The sequence below is a fragment of the Typopeltis vanoorti genome, chromosome 12, assembly GCF_054136105.1.
Source record: "Typopeltis vanoorti isolate ZY-2024b chromosome 12, IOZ_Tvanoo_1.0, whole genome shotgun sequence".
Taxonomy (NCBI): Eukaryota; Metazoa; Arthropoda; class Arachnida; order Uropygi; family Thelyphonidae; genus Typopeltis; species Typopeltis vanoorti.
The window spans coordinates 131,446,013-131,460,678 of NC_143560.1; the positions used below are offsets into that span (position 1 = coordinate 131,446,013).

The window sequence follows — 14,666 nt, forward strand, 5'->3', positions numbered from 1 at the left end:
CTTTGACACAGCAACGTTTTTGGCTTCTTCTTCTATCTATTTCTAGATGATGATATTCCTCCCTTCACAGTGGAACAGACTTACCTTTATGCTTGCCAATAGCATCAACAAGTTGAGTACAGTCTGCATTCTCACAGTACACTTTTGAACCCAATAGATATCAACATGCTACTTACATTTATAGTGATTTTGATTATACAAAGTATTGTGAAAAATTCCATTCTTAAAATGTATTGGTCTACAGAATGGATTTTGAGCATGGCAATGTTTCGCAATATTTTTACTGAAAAACAATTCAATCTCGTCGCAAATATTTGCATTTTCAGAATAATGAGGCAAAACATCCTTGCCCAGTCCTCAAGAAAATTTATGATTTTATGATGAAACTTTGTCAGCAATTTCGATCACTATACATTTCTGAGAGAGATGTATCAATGAAAGCCTTATGTCATTCAAAGGCAGATCGAAATGGTAATGGAGACAGTATATTCCCCAAAAGAGGGAAAAGTATGGGGTTAATTTAGGCTTTGCGAAGCACAAGTAGATATGTTTGTGATTTTAAATCTTATACGGGAAATCAATCTCTACTCAAGAATAAGAAATATTTGGATCTTCCTTTGTCAATGCATTCAGTAATGGAATTAGTAGACCCCTCTGTGGAAAGGTTACTGATTTGCAATGATTTACTGATATGCATCCTGAATTCACAGATAATTGTACAGGTAATTATTGTATCTAAATGCAAAAAGGGGCGAGACAGACCTACAATTCGCTATTGGGAAAACTCTTTAAGGGTGAAATCAGAACTTAATAGCAAGGGAAAGTCTTTGCACCTCCTTGGGGGGGGGGGGAGGTAAAAAAAAAAAGACGGTGTTTTTCTGCTGTCTTCCCTGCATCATCCGTCAATGCAATCCATGGAGAAGCATAGTTTCGAGAATGACAAGCCCATTGCTATGTGTGCTTACAATAACACCATGCAAGAAGACTACAGGTGCAATCAGTAGCTATCATTTTACTCTGTAATGAGGAAACAACATAAAAAAAAATTACAAAAAATGTTTGGACATATATTACATTTTATTATTTGGAACGACTATAATATATCTAGATTGTGATCCTTCTTCAGCAAGCAGGAAAACAGGCAATCCTTCCAGACTTCTGTAGTTGAGTTAACTCTAACCATTTCTTGGAAACTTTATCACCCAAAAAAAAAAAGATGATGATCCTTCATTCACAAAGGATCATTATCATTTTATCATTACATTTAGTGTTCAATTCATAATACTGAGACCATTATTTTTAAAAATACCCATGATTGTTATCATTACTGCTTCATTAAACTTTTTTGTTTGTTTGTTCGGGGTGTTTCTGCTGTATTCCTCGAAGCTTGTGCTTAGCTTATCTGGGGAAGATTTCAGATGATTTCAGGTTATTGAAATCACGATATCAGGTTATTGAAATAGAACCAGCTTCACGGTTTTGTTTCAATAACCCATGGGAAGCCAGGTGTCATTTTAACAACAATGTGCATAGAAGTTAGTGGAAACCCCCATGGTCACGTGTATCATATCGTGCAACGAATCACATGTTTGTAGTCAGTATAAATTTGAGGATATAATGCTCCCAAGTCAGTTGTCCGGCTGAAATGCTGCAGATAGGGAACTAATGGAGTTTGAAAGAGGTGTTGTGATGGAATGCCATGCTTACATGCCTATCTGCTTGGCAAATTGTTGACAAATTGGGCATTTCCAGGTCAACAGTCAGTGATACCATACTCTGATGGAAGCTCAGGTTGTCAATTGCAAGTTCTACTTGGTGAGTGTGGTGGATCATCTACATCTATGAAGAATAATATGTATAAACTGCCATTCATCGACTGACACATTGAATGCAGAGTTCCGGGCATTGACTGGAACACTAATCTGCACAGAAACACTCAGAACCAAGGCATACAACATGGGTTTCCATGGTAGAACTGCAGTATGCTAGCCCTGCATTATCAAAAACAACATGCAGTGTCATCTTCAGTGGTGTAAAGAGCATGCACAGTGGGATGTTTAAGCTTGGAAAGCTGTTATGGTGCGACAAATCATGCTACCCCCTCTACTGAGCAGATGGATGGATGCAGATGTGGTGGATGCCCAGAGAATTTGCCTTACCAGAGCATACATCCCAAGCTATGAAATTCAGAGGTGGTAGTGTGGTCCTGTTTTTTCTGTTTTGGCCTCACACTACTACCTCTGAATTTTGGTGTCAGAGGTATCTGAACAATTCAGACAATGCGGTGTTCTTACTTTGTGGCATTTATATGGAACCATTATCTCTTTCAGAAAGACTGTACCCTGTCATAAGGCTACTGTAAATGATTGATTTGTGGACATGAACATCACCACACTTGACTGGCTTCCACTCAACCCTACTGATAGGATGAACTGGAGCATTCGGGTGAGGTCAAGGGACCTCCACTCCACAACAGTCTATAACCTCATTATATCCCTACAGGAAGAATGGTTCAAAATTTCTATTGATTGCTATTGTTAGCCTGTGGAAAATATGTCCCATAATATTGCTGAAGTCCTCCCAGTGAAAGGAAGTCCTATATCTTATTAAAGTGGATGCCACAGCTGTTTGTTCTTCACAGCATTGTGGCAATAGACTTCTTTTCAAGCAGTGTATATAAAGATATAATGTGCATTTTTTTTTCCTGGTTTATGTGTAGAAGTGAGAACATGTGTCCACAATAAACACTGCATGTGCATGTTTTATCCTTTTTGAAGGGAGTGGATATACTAATAATAGTATATATATGTGTATATATATATATATATATTATGAAAATCCTGCATTGAAATATTAAAACCTCATAGTTCCTTAGATAAGGATAGATAATTTGTAAACCCTTCTCAAAATACATCCAAATTGCTTTAGGCCATAGCAGAGCAGCAGTTTTCTTATGTTTTATACTTTTATATAACATTTCATTTTTTTGGAATAATAGTTTTGCATGTTTTGAATTAATTTGTATCTAACAATATTCATGTGATATGTGTTTTAGGTTGTGTTTCAGGCTGTCATGGGACGTTCTTCTAGGAGTACAATTGCTCTTGATGATATTACTGTCTTTGAAAATATGTGTCCACATCCAGGTAACCGTTGTTCTTGTATGACAAAAATTACTTAAGACATTTCATGCTGGATTTTATCAGTTAATATGGTATTGTTTTAGGCTTCTATGAAGTTGCAATACTTATCAATGGAAGTTCCCTTTATTTGTAATACTTATAACTTACCTTAAATTTATAGTTTGTGTATTTGTTATTTATCAATTTTATTTTACTTTCTCCTAATTGGGAAAAACAAACAGACATGTTTCTTACTCATAACACCTTCGTGTACTTCTCTTGATGATGTCTTGTTTTCCGATTCTTGTGAAAAACGTTCCCTCTGAGTAGCCAGCCAATATTTTTAACCGTTTTGTGATGGGCCATGATGAGACAGACATGATGAGACAGACCACAAATTACATGGTCTGTCTCATCATGTTTTTCATATATTTTCTATTTATCATGATTAGAGAGCAGTTGTTTGACTAGTTCTGACAAGAACAAGAATATGAGGTGGTAATGTGTATATTTCAAGCAGTTTGCATCCAAATCATTTAAATAGGCATTTCACAGGAAAACATATGCTAGAATACTGTAAGTTTAGATAAGATTTTTGGCTAATTAACTGCAGATTTTCATGTGTATAAATGGAGTTGCTGAGAATTTGTGTACTTTCTATGTTTGTAATGGGTGAGCATTTTGTTTCTGTTTGTTTATAAAATCTTTAAACTTAGAGCAAGGTATACGGAATGTCATCGAAAGCAAGATGAAAAGTGTGTTTGTCTGTGCATGAGTTAAATTATGTGTGCAAAGATGTCTACATGTGCAAGACATTAGTGAAGAATAGAGATCTTCAAGTTGTCCAACTGTGTCAGGCAGACTGCAAACAAGAGTATACAAAAGAACATGCAAATAGATTGTTATGTCTATACACGAATGTTAGGAGTATCGGAAACAAAGGGGGGTAGAGTTTTTTGCCTTAGTCAATATGTTACGACCTCAATTGTAGGAATTAGTGAGCTCTGGCTATCAAAATCAGACCTACTAACTGTATCGAGTGTCATGGATACAGGATTTTTAGGAAGGATAGAGTGGATAGGAGAGGAGAGAACATGCTGCTAATGATATTGGATGACTTAAATCCAGTTAGAGTTGAGACCTATGAATGTAGTAATACTACTAACAATATTTCATGAGGCAGTGAGTTTGAAGCTATCTGGTGTGAGGTGGAATCTAACAAGACAAATTACATAGTGGGGTGTTGTTACAGACCTGGTGAATCGGTTTCTGGTGATGAAGAAATGCATCACCAAATAGAAAAGTTGAGCGCACAAACAGTAATCATACTGGGAGAGTTCAATTATCCAAATAATCATTGGGTAGCAGTAGAATCTTATGAGAAGAATGAAAATGCATTTATTGAGCTGTTGCAGGACAACTTCCTCAAGCAGCATGTGACAGAAGGAACTCAAGGTCAAAGAGCGTTAGATTTTATTATAGTGTCAGAGGACATTTCAGTTAAAGACGTAACTATTCTGCCTCCAGTTGTTGACAGTGATCACACAGTGCTCACTTGGGAAGTGACTAAGTTTATGAATGTTCCATTCAGAAAAGGTTACATGCTGAACTACAAAGCAGGAAATTTAGACCAACTGGAGAGTATACTTAGTTCAGTGGAATGGGATCGGTTGCTGAATGGAAAGCATATCGACGGTGCCTGGGAAACATTTAAAAAATACTTAAATGATGCGATATCAGAATGTGTCCTGAAAGTTCAAAGAATAAATAGAGTAGGAGTCAAATGGATGTGCATAATCTTGTTAAGCAAGAGATCCGTAAGAAAAGTATGATGTGGAAGGAATACCATTTGCATAAGGATGAATTCCTTATGCAAACGTTCATAACGACGTCTGTTATGAACGTTATAAGTAGCAGGCTAGAATAATCACAACTGTTGTACGGAAAGCAAGGTCTGATTATGGAGAGAAACTGGCTCTGCATGCTAAAGAAAACCCACAAGAATTCTACCCATATGCTGCAAGTAAAAGAAAGATTGAATATGAAAGAATAACTCTTCTAAATCCAGATGGCATGAGAGTTACGGATGCAGAAGAGGTTGTTTAGTTAATGAATGCCCATTTCATTAAAAGCTATCGACCTGGTGAACACAACACTAAGCTCCTGTTACCACTTCACTAGATGAAGAAATGCGTGTGTGAGGCTGAGATATTAGAGCTGTTGCACAAACTGAATAAGAATTCAGCAATAGGGACTGATGGGATATCAGCACGTGTGCTAAAAGTGTGTTCAGCTGAACTGGCCATTCCTTTGACCAGGATGTTTAATATGAGTCTCAGAACAGGGAAGATTCTGAAGGAATGTATGGTAATTCCATTGCACAAGGGTGGTGCAAAGACCGATGTAACCCACTATCAACCAATTAGTATCTCAGGAGTGGTGGTGGTGAAGATTTTGAAAAAATTGGTTAGGGTCCGCATTCTGAAATGGGTTGACAGTGAATATCTACTTTGCAATGAACAACATGAGTTTACTAAGGAAAGGTCTTTTTTAGCCAACTTGCTCACATTCTATAACATTGAACTAGACAAGGGAATGGACACACCATGATGCTTTTTGATTTTGCTAAGGCTTTTGTCAGAATACAACATGGCAGACTGCTAAATAAATTGGAGAAAATGGGTTTGGGTTATACAATATTAGCATGGATAAGAGGATGGTTGACTGACAGATATCAAAAAGTGGTATCCAGGGGATCTAAGTCTGCAAGATTTATGGTTTTCTGTCCCGAATGGACAGGGCTATCCGTTTAGCCGTGAGATCATGACTCCGACTACCACCTGACACCCCTACTGCATATTTCCATGCAAGGGTGAAGGACAGCGAACTCGAGGTTCCATCACTTAGATGGCTGATCTCACCCTGTGGCTGTCTCGAATCCCAAAGTTAGAACTATATTCTTCTCCTATCTGCAGAGAGGAGAAGAATATAGTTAATTATACAAGAAGACTTTAGGCAGGCTAAAGGCAGGTTCCATTATCAAGGTACCTTAATTGAGTCATCACCTGCAGAACACAAGAGATGAGCATCTCTGCTGCACTGTTCTGTAGATGGTGCTACTTTAAAAGAGTCATATCTGGTGCCTCCCCAGCATGATTGGGTAAAGGATGGCACCAGACTCCTCCCTTGGTTCGAGTATATTGACCTTATCATGACGAGGATCAATGCCCTGCCCACTTGAGCCCACACAAGTCAATGGGGTAGTGAAGACTCAAACTATGGCTGGCTGCCACTACAGTGAGACATTCTCATATAGCCCAGAGTTGCTTCTGCACCCATGGGGTCTGTGTGCAGAGGCATGATGCCGTGGTCTCCATTCTGAACAACCTCTTTAAGAACAACGATTGGGAGACCACGGTGGAACTACATTATAGGACCTCTGCAGGTTTGCCAAACTTAGTGATTAAAAGAGATGATGATGTTTGGGTAGTAGATGCCCAGGTGGTGGGAACAGGGCACCCACTAGCCTATAGCCATAATAATAAAGTAAACTATTTTAAGAATAATGAAGATCTAGTTAGTAAGATATGGGAGGAGCATGTGGCAACTCTGAGGTTTACCAGCGCTACCATCTCTTTACATGGCATATGGAAGTCATATAGCTATACGGACTTAAAACAGCTTGGGCTTGCACAGAAGGATATAAAAGTTCTTTCTTGAGTGCCCTACAGGGCACACTGGTGGCATGTCATTGCCACCAGAGAATGACAACAATGATAACTAGAACAGGCATACGGTAAAACACTTGTAAAGGCTTAGGCCTATATCAAGTCTGGACATGATGTAAGGGTAGTACTTCCCATAACCAGTACAAAGATTCAAAAAAAAAAAGAAAAAAAAAAGTGGTGTACCAATAGGATCAGTGCTTGGTCCACTGTTAAGCAATTTGTACATTAATGATATTGGGAAGGATTTTCAAGTGACATCAGTTATTTGCTGATGATGATGCAAAGATAGATAGGGTAATCATAAGTGCTGCTGATATGCAGTCTTTGCAGAATGGTTTGCTTCTTTAAAAGAGCTTTAGGCTGGAATTGTTGGCATGGGAAAATTGATGTCAGTTCAATGTCAGTAAATTATTATTATTATTATTACGGGCAACTCCAAGGAGTCGACAGACTCATTGGAGTTGCCCGTAATAATAATAATAAGTTGCCCGTAATAATTGCCCATAATTGTCAACAGACCCTAACATCATGTCAAGAACAGCTATTCAACATTCTCACAGTATCAATCATACCTCGCCTTGAACTCATTCACAGTCAAGGCACCCACAACAAACTCTGGCAGCTTATTCCACTATTCACCACTCTCAAAGTAAAAAACCTAGCTCTAACACCCTTGCTAACCACATTCTTGCCCAGCTTCCATGTATGGCCCCTATTCACAGTCCTATTCTCAAAAATATCTTCTGAATTAATCTTATAGAAACCCTTCAGTAATTTGAATGTCTCAATCATATCATCTCCTTTCTGCCTATCAACCAATTTCTGCAACCCACAAATCTTCAACCTGTTCTCATAAGGTTCATTCCATAAGACCTGCTATGGAACGAAATGAAATATATGAAATGTAAAGTCATTCACTTCAGCATGATTAGATATCGAATGTCTTTTTATATTGGTGGGATTAGGCTAGAAGAAACTGATTAGGCTAGGGATCTTAGAGTGTTAATAGATAGGAAGTTGAAGTTTAGGGGCTGTGTGGCAAAGATTGCAAATAGAACTCAAAAGATAATTGCAATGCTGAAACGAATTTTCACATGTAAAGATTAGGATGTCATTTTGCCTCTTTACAAGGCCTTGATAAGATCTCACTTTGAATGTTTTACACAGGTCTGGCCTCCTGGTTTCCATTGTGATTCTAATATATTGGAGAGAGTACAAAGGAGAGTGTTAAAAATGATATCAGGATTGTGGAATACTATTATGAAGAGAGATTGAGAATTTGTAGACTGCAGACACTATCAAACAGGAGAAATTGGGATGATATCATTAAGACTTACAAACTTCTCAAAGGGTCATACGGGATTTCAACTGATGGAATTTTTCAATTTATGGAGGGTGGGATAAGGTTGAGAGGGCATCCTTGAAAGCTGGGATTAAAGGCCGCTAAGAAGGGGGATGAGGGCTAGATTTTTCTCTCAGAGGGTGGTGCGTGATTGGAATAGATTGCCATTGGATGTTGTGAGTGCAAGCAGTGTGAATGAATTCAAGAATAAGTATGATAGCTGGTGTGTGTATTATGTGGCCTTGTCGATGAGTCTCTGACTCTCTAGAGGTCTCTCTTAATAATAATAATAATAATAATAAATGTTTTCTGTATTTATTTTCTTTAACTTTAAAAATAGCTGAGGCTATGTCTATTATCAAGTTAATCTTGACAAAAGACATAACTGACAAAAATAAAAATTTTGTCTAAAATAATATATCTTCTGAACTTCAAATTTCTATGAATAATCACCCCCAAGAGTCCTTGCTTCTTCACATCGTTGAATCTAACTCAACTCCAAGTGAGCATCAAGTATCCCATCCATGGATTCCAAATTTCAGAACTTCATATCTAGTTGTATTAAACAGATATTTCCATTCATCTGCCCACATTTCTGGCTTATTCAAATCCTCTTGAAGATCCAAAACATTGGCTCAATTACTACTCACCTTCCCAGGCTTCGCTTCATATGCAAAATGAACATAAACATTGAAGTAATGGTCCCAGTACTGAACCTTGACGAACTCCACTTGTAACTGTTTTACTTGCTGATACTGATCCCCCATATATATATATATATATATATATATATATAAACTGTTGATATGCATCAGAAAGCAGTTATTAATCTCTTCTACTAATTTGATATCCAAATCCATATGTTGCAACTTAAAAATGAACCTGTTATGTGTCAAATGCGTTTTACAAAATCCAAAAAAATGACAGTGTATACCTTACTCTTATCCACTGCTCTTGTTACTCTACTGTAAAAGATAACTAGATTATTAAAACAAGAGTGACTGTTAAGAAATCCATGCTGATCTACGTAAATAATATTGCAGTAATCTCAAGCAAGCCTATTGTTTAATGCCTACTTTCTACTGCCACCTCTATGAAATGTCACTATATTACCCTCCTTCTAGTGTCCAGGAACTTGTCCTGTTGCAAGAATTTCATCATCATCATCAAATTACTGCCATGTACCCTCGAAGGGTGTACAGGATATGATAGTACTACATGAAAAATTTACATCATTACTAACTTCCTATCTACAATTTTCCTCCAGATCAGTCTGTTACTTGTCAAGACTCCAATATTATCATTATCAGATCTTATATTTCTATCGTCTAAAGCATTTTGTACCCTATCAAACCACCTACAGGGTGTTCGGGATAAATTTGACATATTTATAATTAATTATATTTTCCCGTAAGTTACATGTATTAACACACACTTCTCTTCATTTAAAAGTTTGGACCCTTCTTCATTCATATACAAGATGTCAGAAAGGATGGATAGCTGGAACCCACCTGAATCATGGAAGAGAATAACTTGTATCATGATGATTCGTGCCCGCCATCAAAATAAGGATATTACGACTGCTGCCCAATGCTCCCTGAATACAGTAAAAACAATCAGGCATGAACTAGAGACTTGCAATGGTGACTACGAGGATGTAGCAAGAAGAAAGATCCCTAGCAGACGATCTGATTGCGTTCGTACAGCAGAATTCCTCGCAAATCTGCAGGAACAGGTGTTGAAGAACCCTGGCATTGGAATTCGGACTTTGTTCATGGAGTTGCTAACTGTAGTCAAGCCCTGGATAACAAGGGTAGCCAATGGTAGGCCGTATGTATGGCAGCAGGATTCGGCCCCTTGCCACACCTCTGGGAAAAGTCAAAAATGGTTGTCTGAAAATTTCTACGACTTCACCAGTCCAAATGTTTGGCCTCCAAACTCCCCAGACCTTAACCCCATGGATTATTTTGTATGGGGCGCAGTTGAAAAAGACACCAATCGCACTTCCAGTAATACAAAAGCCCAGTTAATGGATAAAATTAAAACAGTTTTTGCGGCCCTTCCCAGGGAGACTGTAGCATCAGCTTGTTCGAGGTTCCGAAGCAGAATTGAAGCTGTGATCGATGCTAATGGTGGTTATTTTGAGTAAATCTTGTTGATAGTATTGTAATTAACTCTGCCTGTAATGTTTTTTTGTCAATTCATTAAATTTAATAGATACAAAGAAGATTTTCTTTTTCCTTACGAAACTGTCAAATTTATCCCGAACACCCTGTATATCTTGGTCTTCCTCTGGGTCGTTTTCCTGCCAACCTGGCAGAGAACACTTGTTTTGCCAATCTATGATAGTTTGCTAATGCATTCCTGGATGCTGATAATGTCAAGTTCTTTCCTAATATCCTCATCATTGATGCCATCTAATCACATCTCTAATCTTTCTAAGGACTCTCATATCTGCAGTCTCTAGTCTTTAGTCAAGTGTTTTACTTCTGCCCCAGCTCTCAGATCCATAAGTTAAAACTGGTTTGAACACTGTCTCGTATACAGCTAATTTAGTGTTCCAACTAATTTCTCTCTTATTCCACATGAATTTATTCAATTGACTTCCTACTATACCAGATTTATTGATTCTGTTGTCTATTTCCATATTTAATTTACCATCTTCACTAAAAATCGTGCCTAAGTAGGTGAAATGTTTTACTTGTTCCACAGATTCTCTGTTCACAACACAGTTGACATTTTCAACAATTCTACCTATTTTCATTGTCTTTGTCTTTTTAATGCTGACCTTCATACCATGTCTATTACAAGTTATTCAATTTAGTCAAGGAATCTTGCAGACTTGTAGCATATTTATTTAGAAGTATAACATTGTCCGCATAAAGCAAAGAGCTGACATTAACATCTCCAATTTTGATATCATGTTTAATACCACTTTCCTTCATAATGTGATCCATATAGATAATGAATAACAGAGGGGATAATGTACATCCTTGTCTCACACCAGATTTACAATTAAACCATCTTCCTGTACTTCCTTCATTTCTACCTGCTGACTTACAACTCAAATAAAGACTAAGTATTGCTTGATATAATGCTCCATTGACACCATATAACTGTAGCGTATTGAATAGCTTCTCTCCTGGCACCTTGTCATATGCCTTTTCCAGATCCACAGAACTTAAATACAGATCTTTGTTATATTCCCATGGTTTCTCAACTATTTGTCATAAAGTGAAGATCTGATCTTGACAGCTTCTATTTGGCTTGAATCCAGCTTGTTCTCCACCAAGCTTTTCTTCCACAATTCTTCTCATCCATTTCTCAAGTATACTTGCATAAATCTTGTCAAGGAACACTCAGTAGGGAAATACATCTGTAATTCTCACATTCAGTTTGATTTCCCTTTTTATATATGGGTACTATTAGAGTTCTTCTCCAATCATCAGGAATTTGTCCCTCTGTCTAGGCATTCTGAACTATGCAGTGCAGCCACTGTAAGAATTTTATACCACCATATTTCAGCATTTCTGGTTGAATATCATCTATTCCTGCTGCCTTTCCACATTTCAAGCCTTTGATGGCTTTTTCTACTTCAAATATGGATATGTATTCCTTACTGTATGCCTGTTGAGTGTTTTTTGCCACTCTGCTATCACTGTGAAAATGATATATGTAAATAATATTGCCATAATCTCAAGCAGGCCTATAGTTTAATACCTCCTTTCTACTGCCATCTCTATGAAATGTCACTACATTACTCTCTATCCAGTCTCCAGGAACTTGTTCTGTTGTAAGAATTTCATTAGACAGCTAAGTCAATAGCATAGTCATTTCCACAGCACATTCCTTTAAACCATGTAGTTAAATTCCAATTAGTTTCCCTGCCTTTCTCGCATTTATTGTATTCAGTTTTCAGAATACATCATCTTCATTCAATTCTAACACTTCACCAATCCTGATTCCTTTAGGAATAAAATCTGTTGTACTAGGATGGAACATTCTAAATAAAGTGATCATTAAATAGCTCATCTATGCCATCGACATTGGTCACACAAATCCATCTCCATCTAGCAAGGTAATCCATCAAGAATCATTTTCTTTTCTATTTGGCACATAACAATGCTAATAATTTTCCTAGTCTTATATTCCTAATCCAACTGTTCTGCACCCCTCTCTCTTTATATGTCTTCCATAATATATTTTTCATATGCAATTCCTGTTTAGGGTTGTTTTAAGGGTCAAAGCTGTATAACCGAGAGGAAACCCTCCACTTAGCCTTTAAAGGAATGCAGAGAACTAACCAGGGCTTCTGACAGGACCCTGTTGTGCTCCTGCTTAATGATCCTACTCATCCATTTAACTCCAACTTTGATTTATCTTTACCTTGTGTGTCCAGTCTGATAGTGTTTTCCATATAAATCTCTTGATGATTTCTCATGCACTACTAACATTCTTTCCTCCCTCCCATTTTTAAAATATGATTTTTGACATTGTGAAAGATCTCTATAAACATGCAGACAAGAAATTTATCCCCACTAGCTATGTGGATTTAGCTGACAAAATTGTCTTCTTATTGACTTAAACCAAAAAAAAAAAAAATGATGGTACAACATAACACAATTTCATGCTGGATGGGGTATCCCCAGGTTAAACAAGGCCCCCGTTGTTTTCACCAGGGCACAAGGGCAAAGAGTGAAAAGTCAGCTACCGGAACAAATCCTAAAATCCACCCCAACTCAACATCACCAGAGTTCAAGATCAGTACTATCAATGTAAGAAGCTTGAATAACAAAGAAATGGATCTGGTTGAGGAATTTGATAAGTACCAGATCAACATAATAGGGATGACTGAAACAAAAAAGGCAAAAACTGGTAAGATCCTTCTGAGCAATAAATACAAAATGTTATATTTAAACAATGACAATCAAAGGGGATGCTTAAGGGTCAAAGCTGTATAACTGAGAGAAAACCTCCACATAGCCTTTAAAGGAATGCGGAGAACCGACCAGGGCTTCTGACCTAATGTCCAATCCTCGCCTTCTCCTGGTGCACCCTGTTGGATATCTACCCGGATACTGAACAAACGAGGATGGGCTGGCAATTTAGGATTTAGCTGATGAAATTGTATTCTTATTGGCTTAAACCAATATAGAAAATGATGGTACAACATGACAAAATTTCATGCCCGCTGGGACGTTGCCTGGTTAAACAAGGCCCCTGTTGTTTTTGCCAGAGAACCAGGGCAAACAGCAAAAAGTCAGCTATTGGAACAAATCTGAAAGCACACCCTAACTCATCATCACCAGAGTTAAAGATTGGTACTATCAACATAAGAAGCCTGAATGGCAAAGAAATGGAGCTAGCTGAGGAATTAGATGATTACCAGATCAACATAATAGGGATGACTGAAACAAAAAAGGCAAAAACTGGTGAGATCCTTCTGAGCAATAAATACAAAATGTTATATTCAGGCTATGACAATCAAGGAAAAGAAGGATTAGCCATTGTATTCAACACAAAATAAGAGGCTAATCTTCTTGAATGGTAGACAGTTTCTAGTAGGGTGATGTGGGCAAATATCAGAATTAGGAACTGGACAATGATACTTATTTGTGCATATGGTCCCATAAAAGGTTTTACTAAGATAGAAGCGGAGGAATTTTTTGAGGATTAAGAGAAAGCATCTGACACAATGAAAAAGGAAAAGTATGTCCTTGTTGGGGATCTAAATAGCAGAGTAGGAAATGATTGTCATTCATACAAAAATGTATTGGGAAAATTTGGAAAAAAGAGCAAAGCCAATAATAATGGCAAATATTTTTTGGATTTCTGCTCAGGACATAGACTGGTTATTACTAACACCATGTTCCAACATAAAAATGTGCACAAATTCACATGGAGAGAAGAGGCCAGGAATAAGAAAAATCTCATTGACTATGTTATTGTTGAGAGTGATGTTTCTCCCTTGTGCAGGACACACCAGAGTATACAGAGGATTTGAAATTTGAAGTGATCACTATTTAGTCTTGAGCAGGATTAAATTGAATTTTATATTGAAAATAATAACATGTAAGAAAATTTTAAAGCAAATGAAAGTTGAGCAGCTCTCATATGTGAACTGTAGACTAAAATACACAAAGATTATTGAAGAAAAAATGAAAGAATTTGAGAACAGGAACCAAACTTTAGAGATTCAAGTGGCAAGCCTTGAAGAAAACCTTGATTGATTCAGTCAGAGAGGTATGTGCTGAGGTTGTCTGCAAGGATAGAAAAAATCAGAACTCCATGGTGGACACAGGAAGTTAAAGAGGCAGTGAAGGAAAAGAATAAAGCATATCAAAAGTTCCTGTCAAATAAGTCAGCTTCTGCTCTTAGAGAATACAGAGACAAATGTAAGAAAGCTAAACACTGTGTAAAATTAGTTAAACAAAAGTCATGGGAGAACTTTGGCAAGAACATAGAAAATAATAT

The 14,666-nt window shown here is 37.3% G+C and overlaps 1 protein-coding gene across 1 annotated transcript in view; it reads left to right on the top strand.

The window, feature by feature from the left end:
- Positions 1–14,666, top strand: part of LOC150101230 (MAM and LDL-receptor class A domain-containing protein 2-like) — a 1,363,156-nt gene that overhangs the window by 308,792 nt on the left and 1,039,698 nt on the right. The window contains exon 13 of the mRNA XM_090402193.1: positions 3,056–3,146. Coding sequence (XP_090258319.1) covers positions 3,056–3,146 — 91 coding nt within the window. The remainder of the gene's footprint in view (positions 1–3,055; positions 3,147–14,666) is intronic.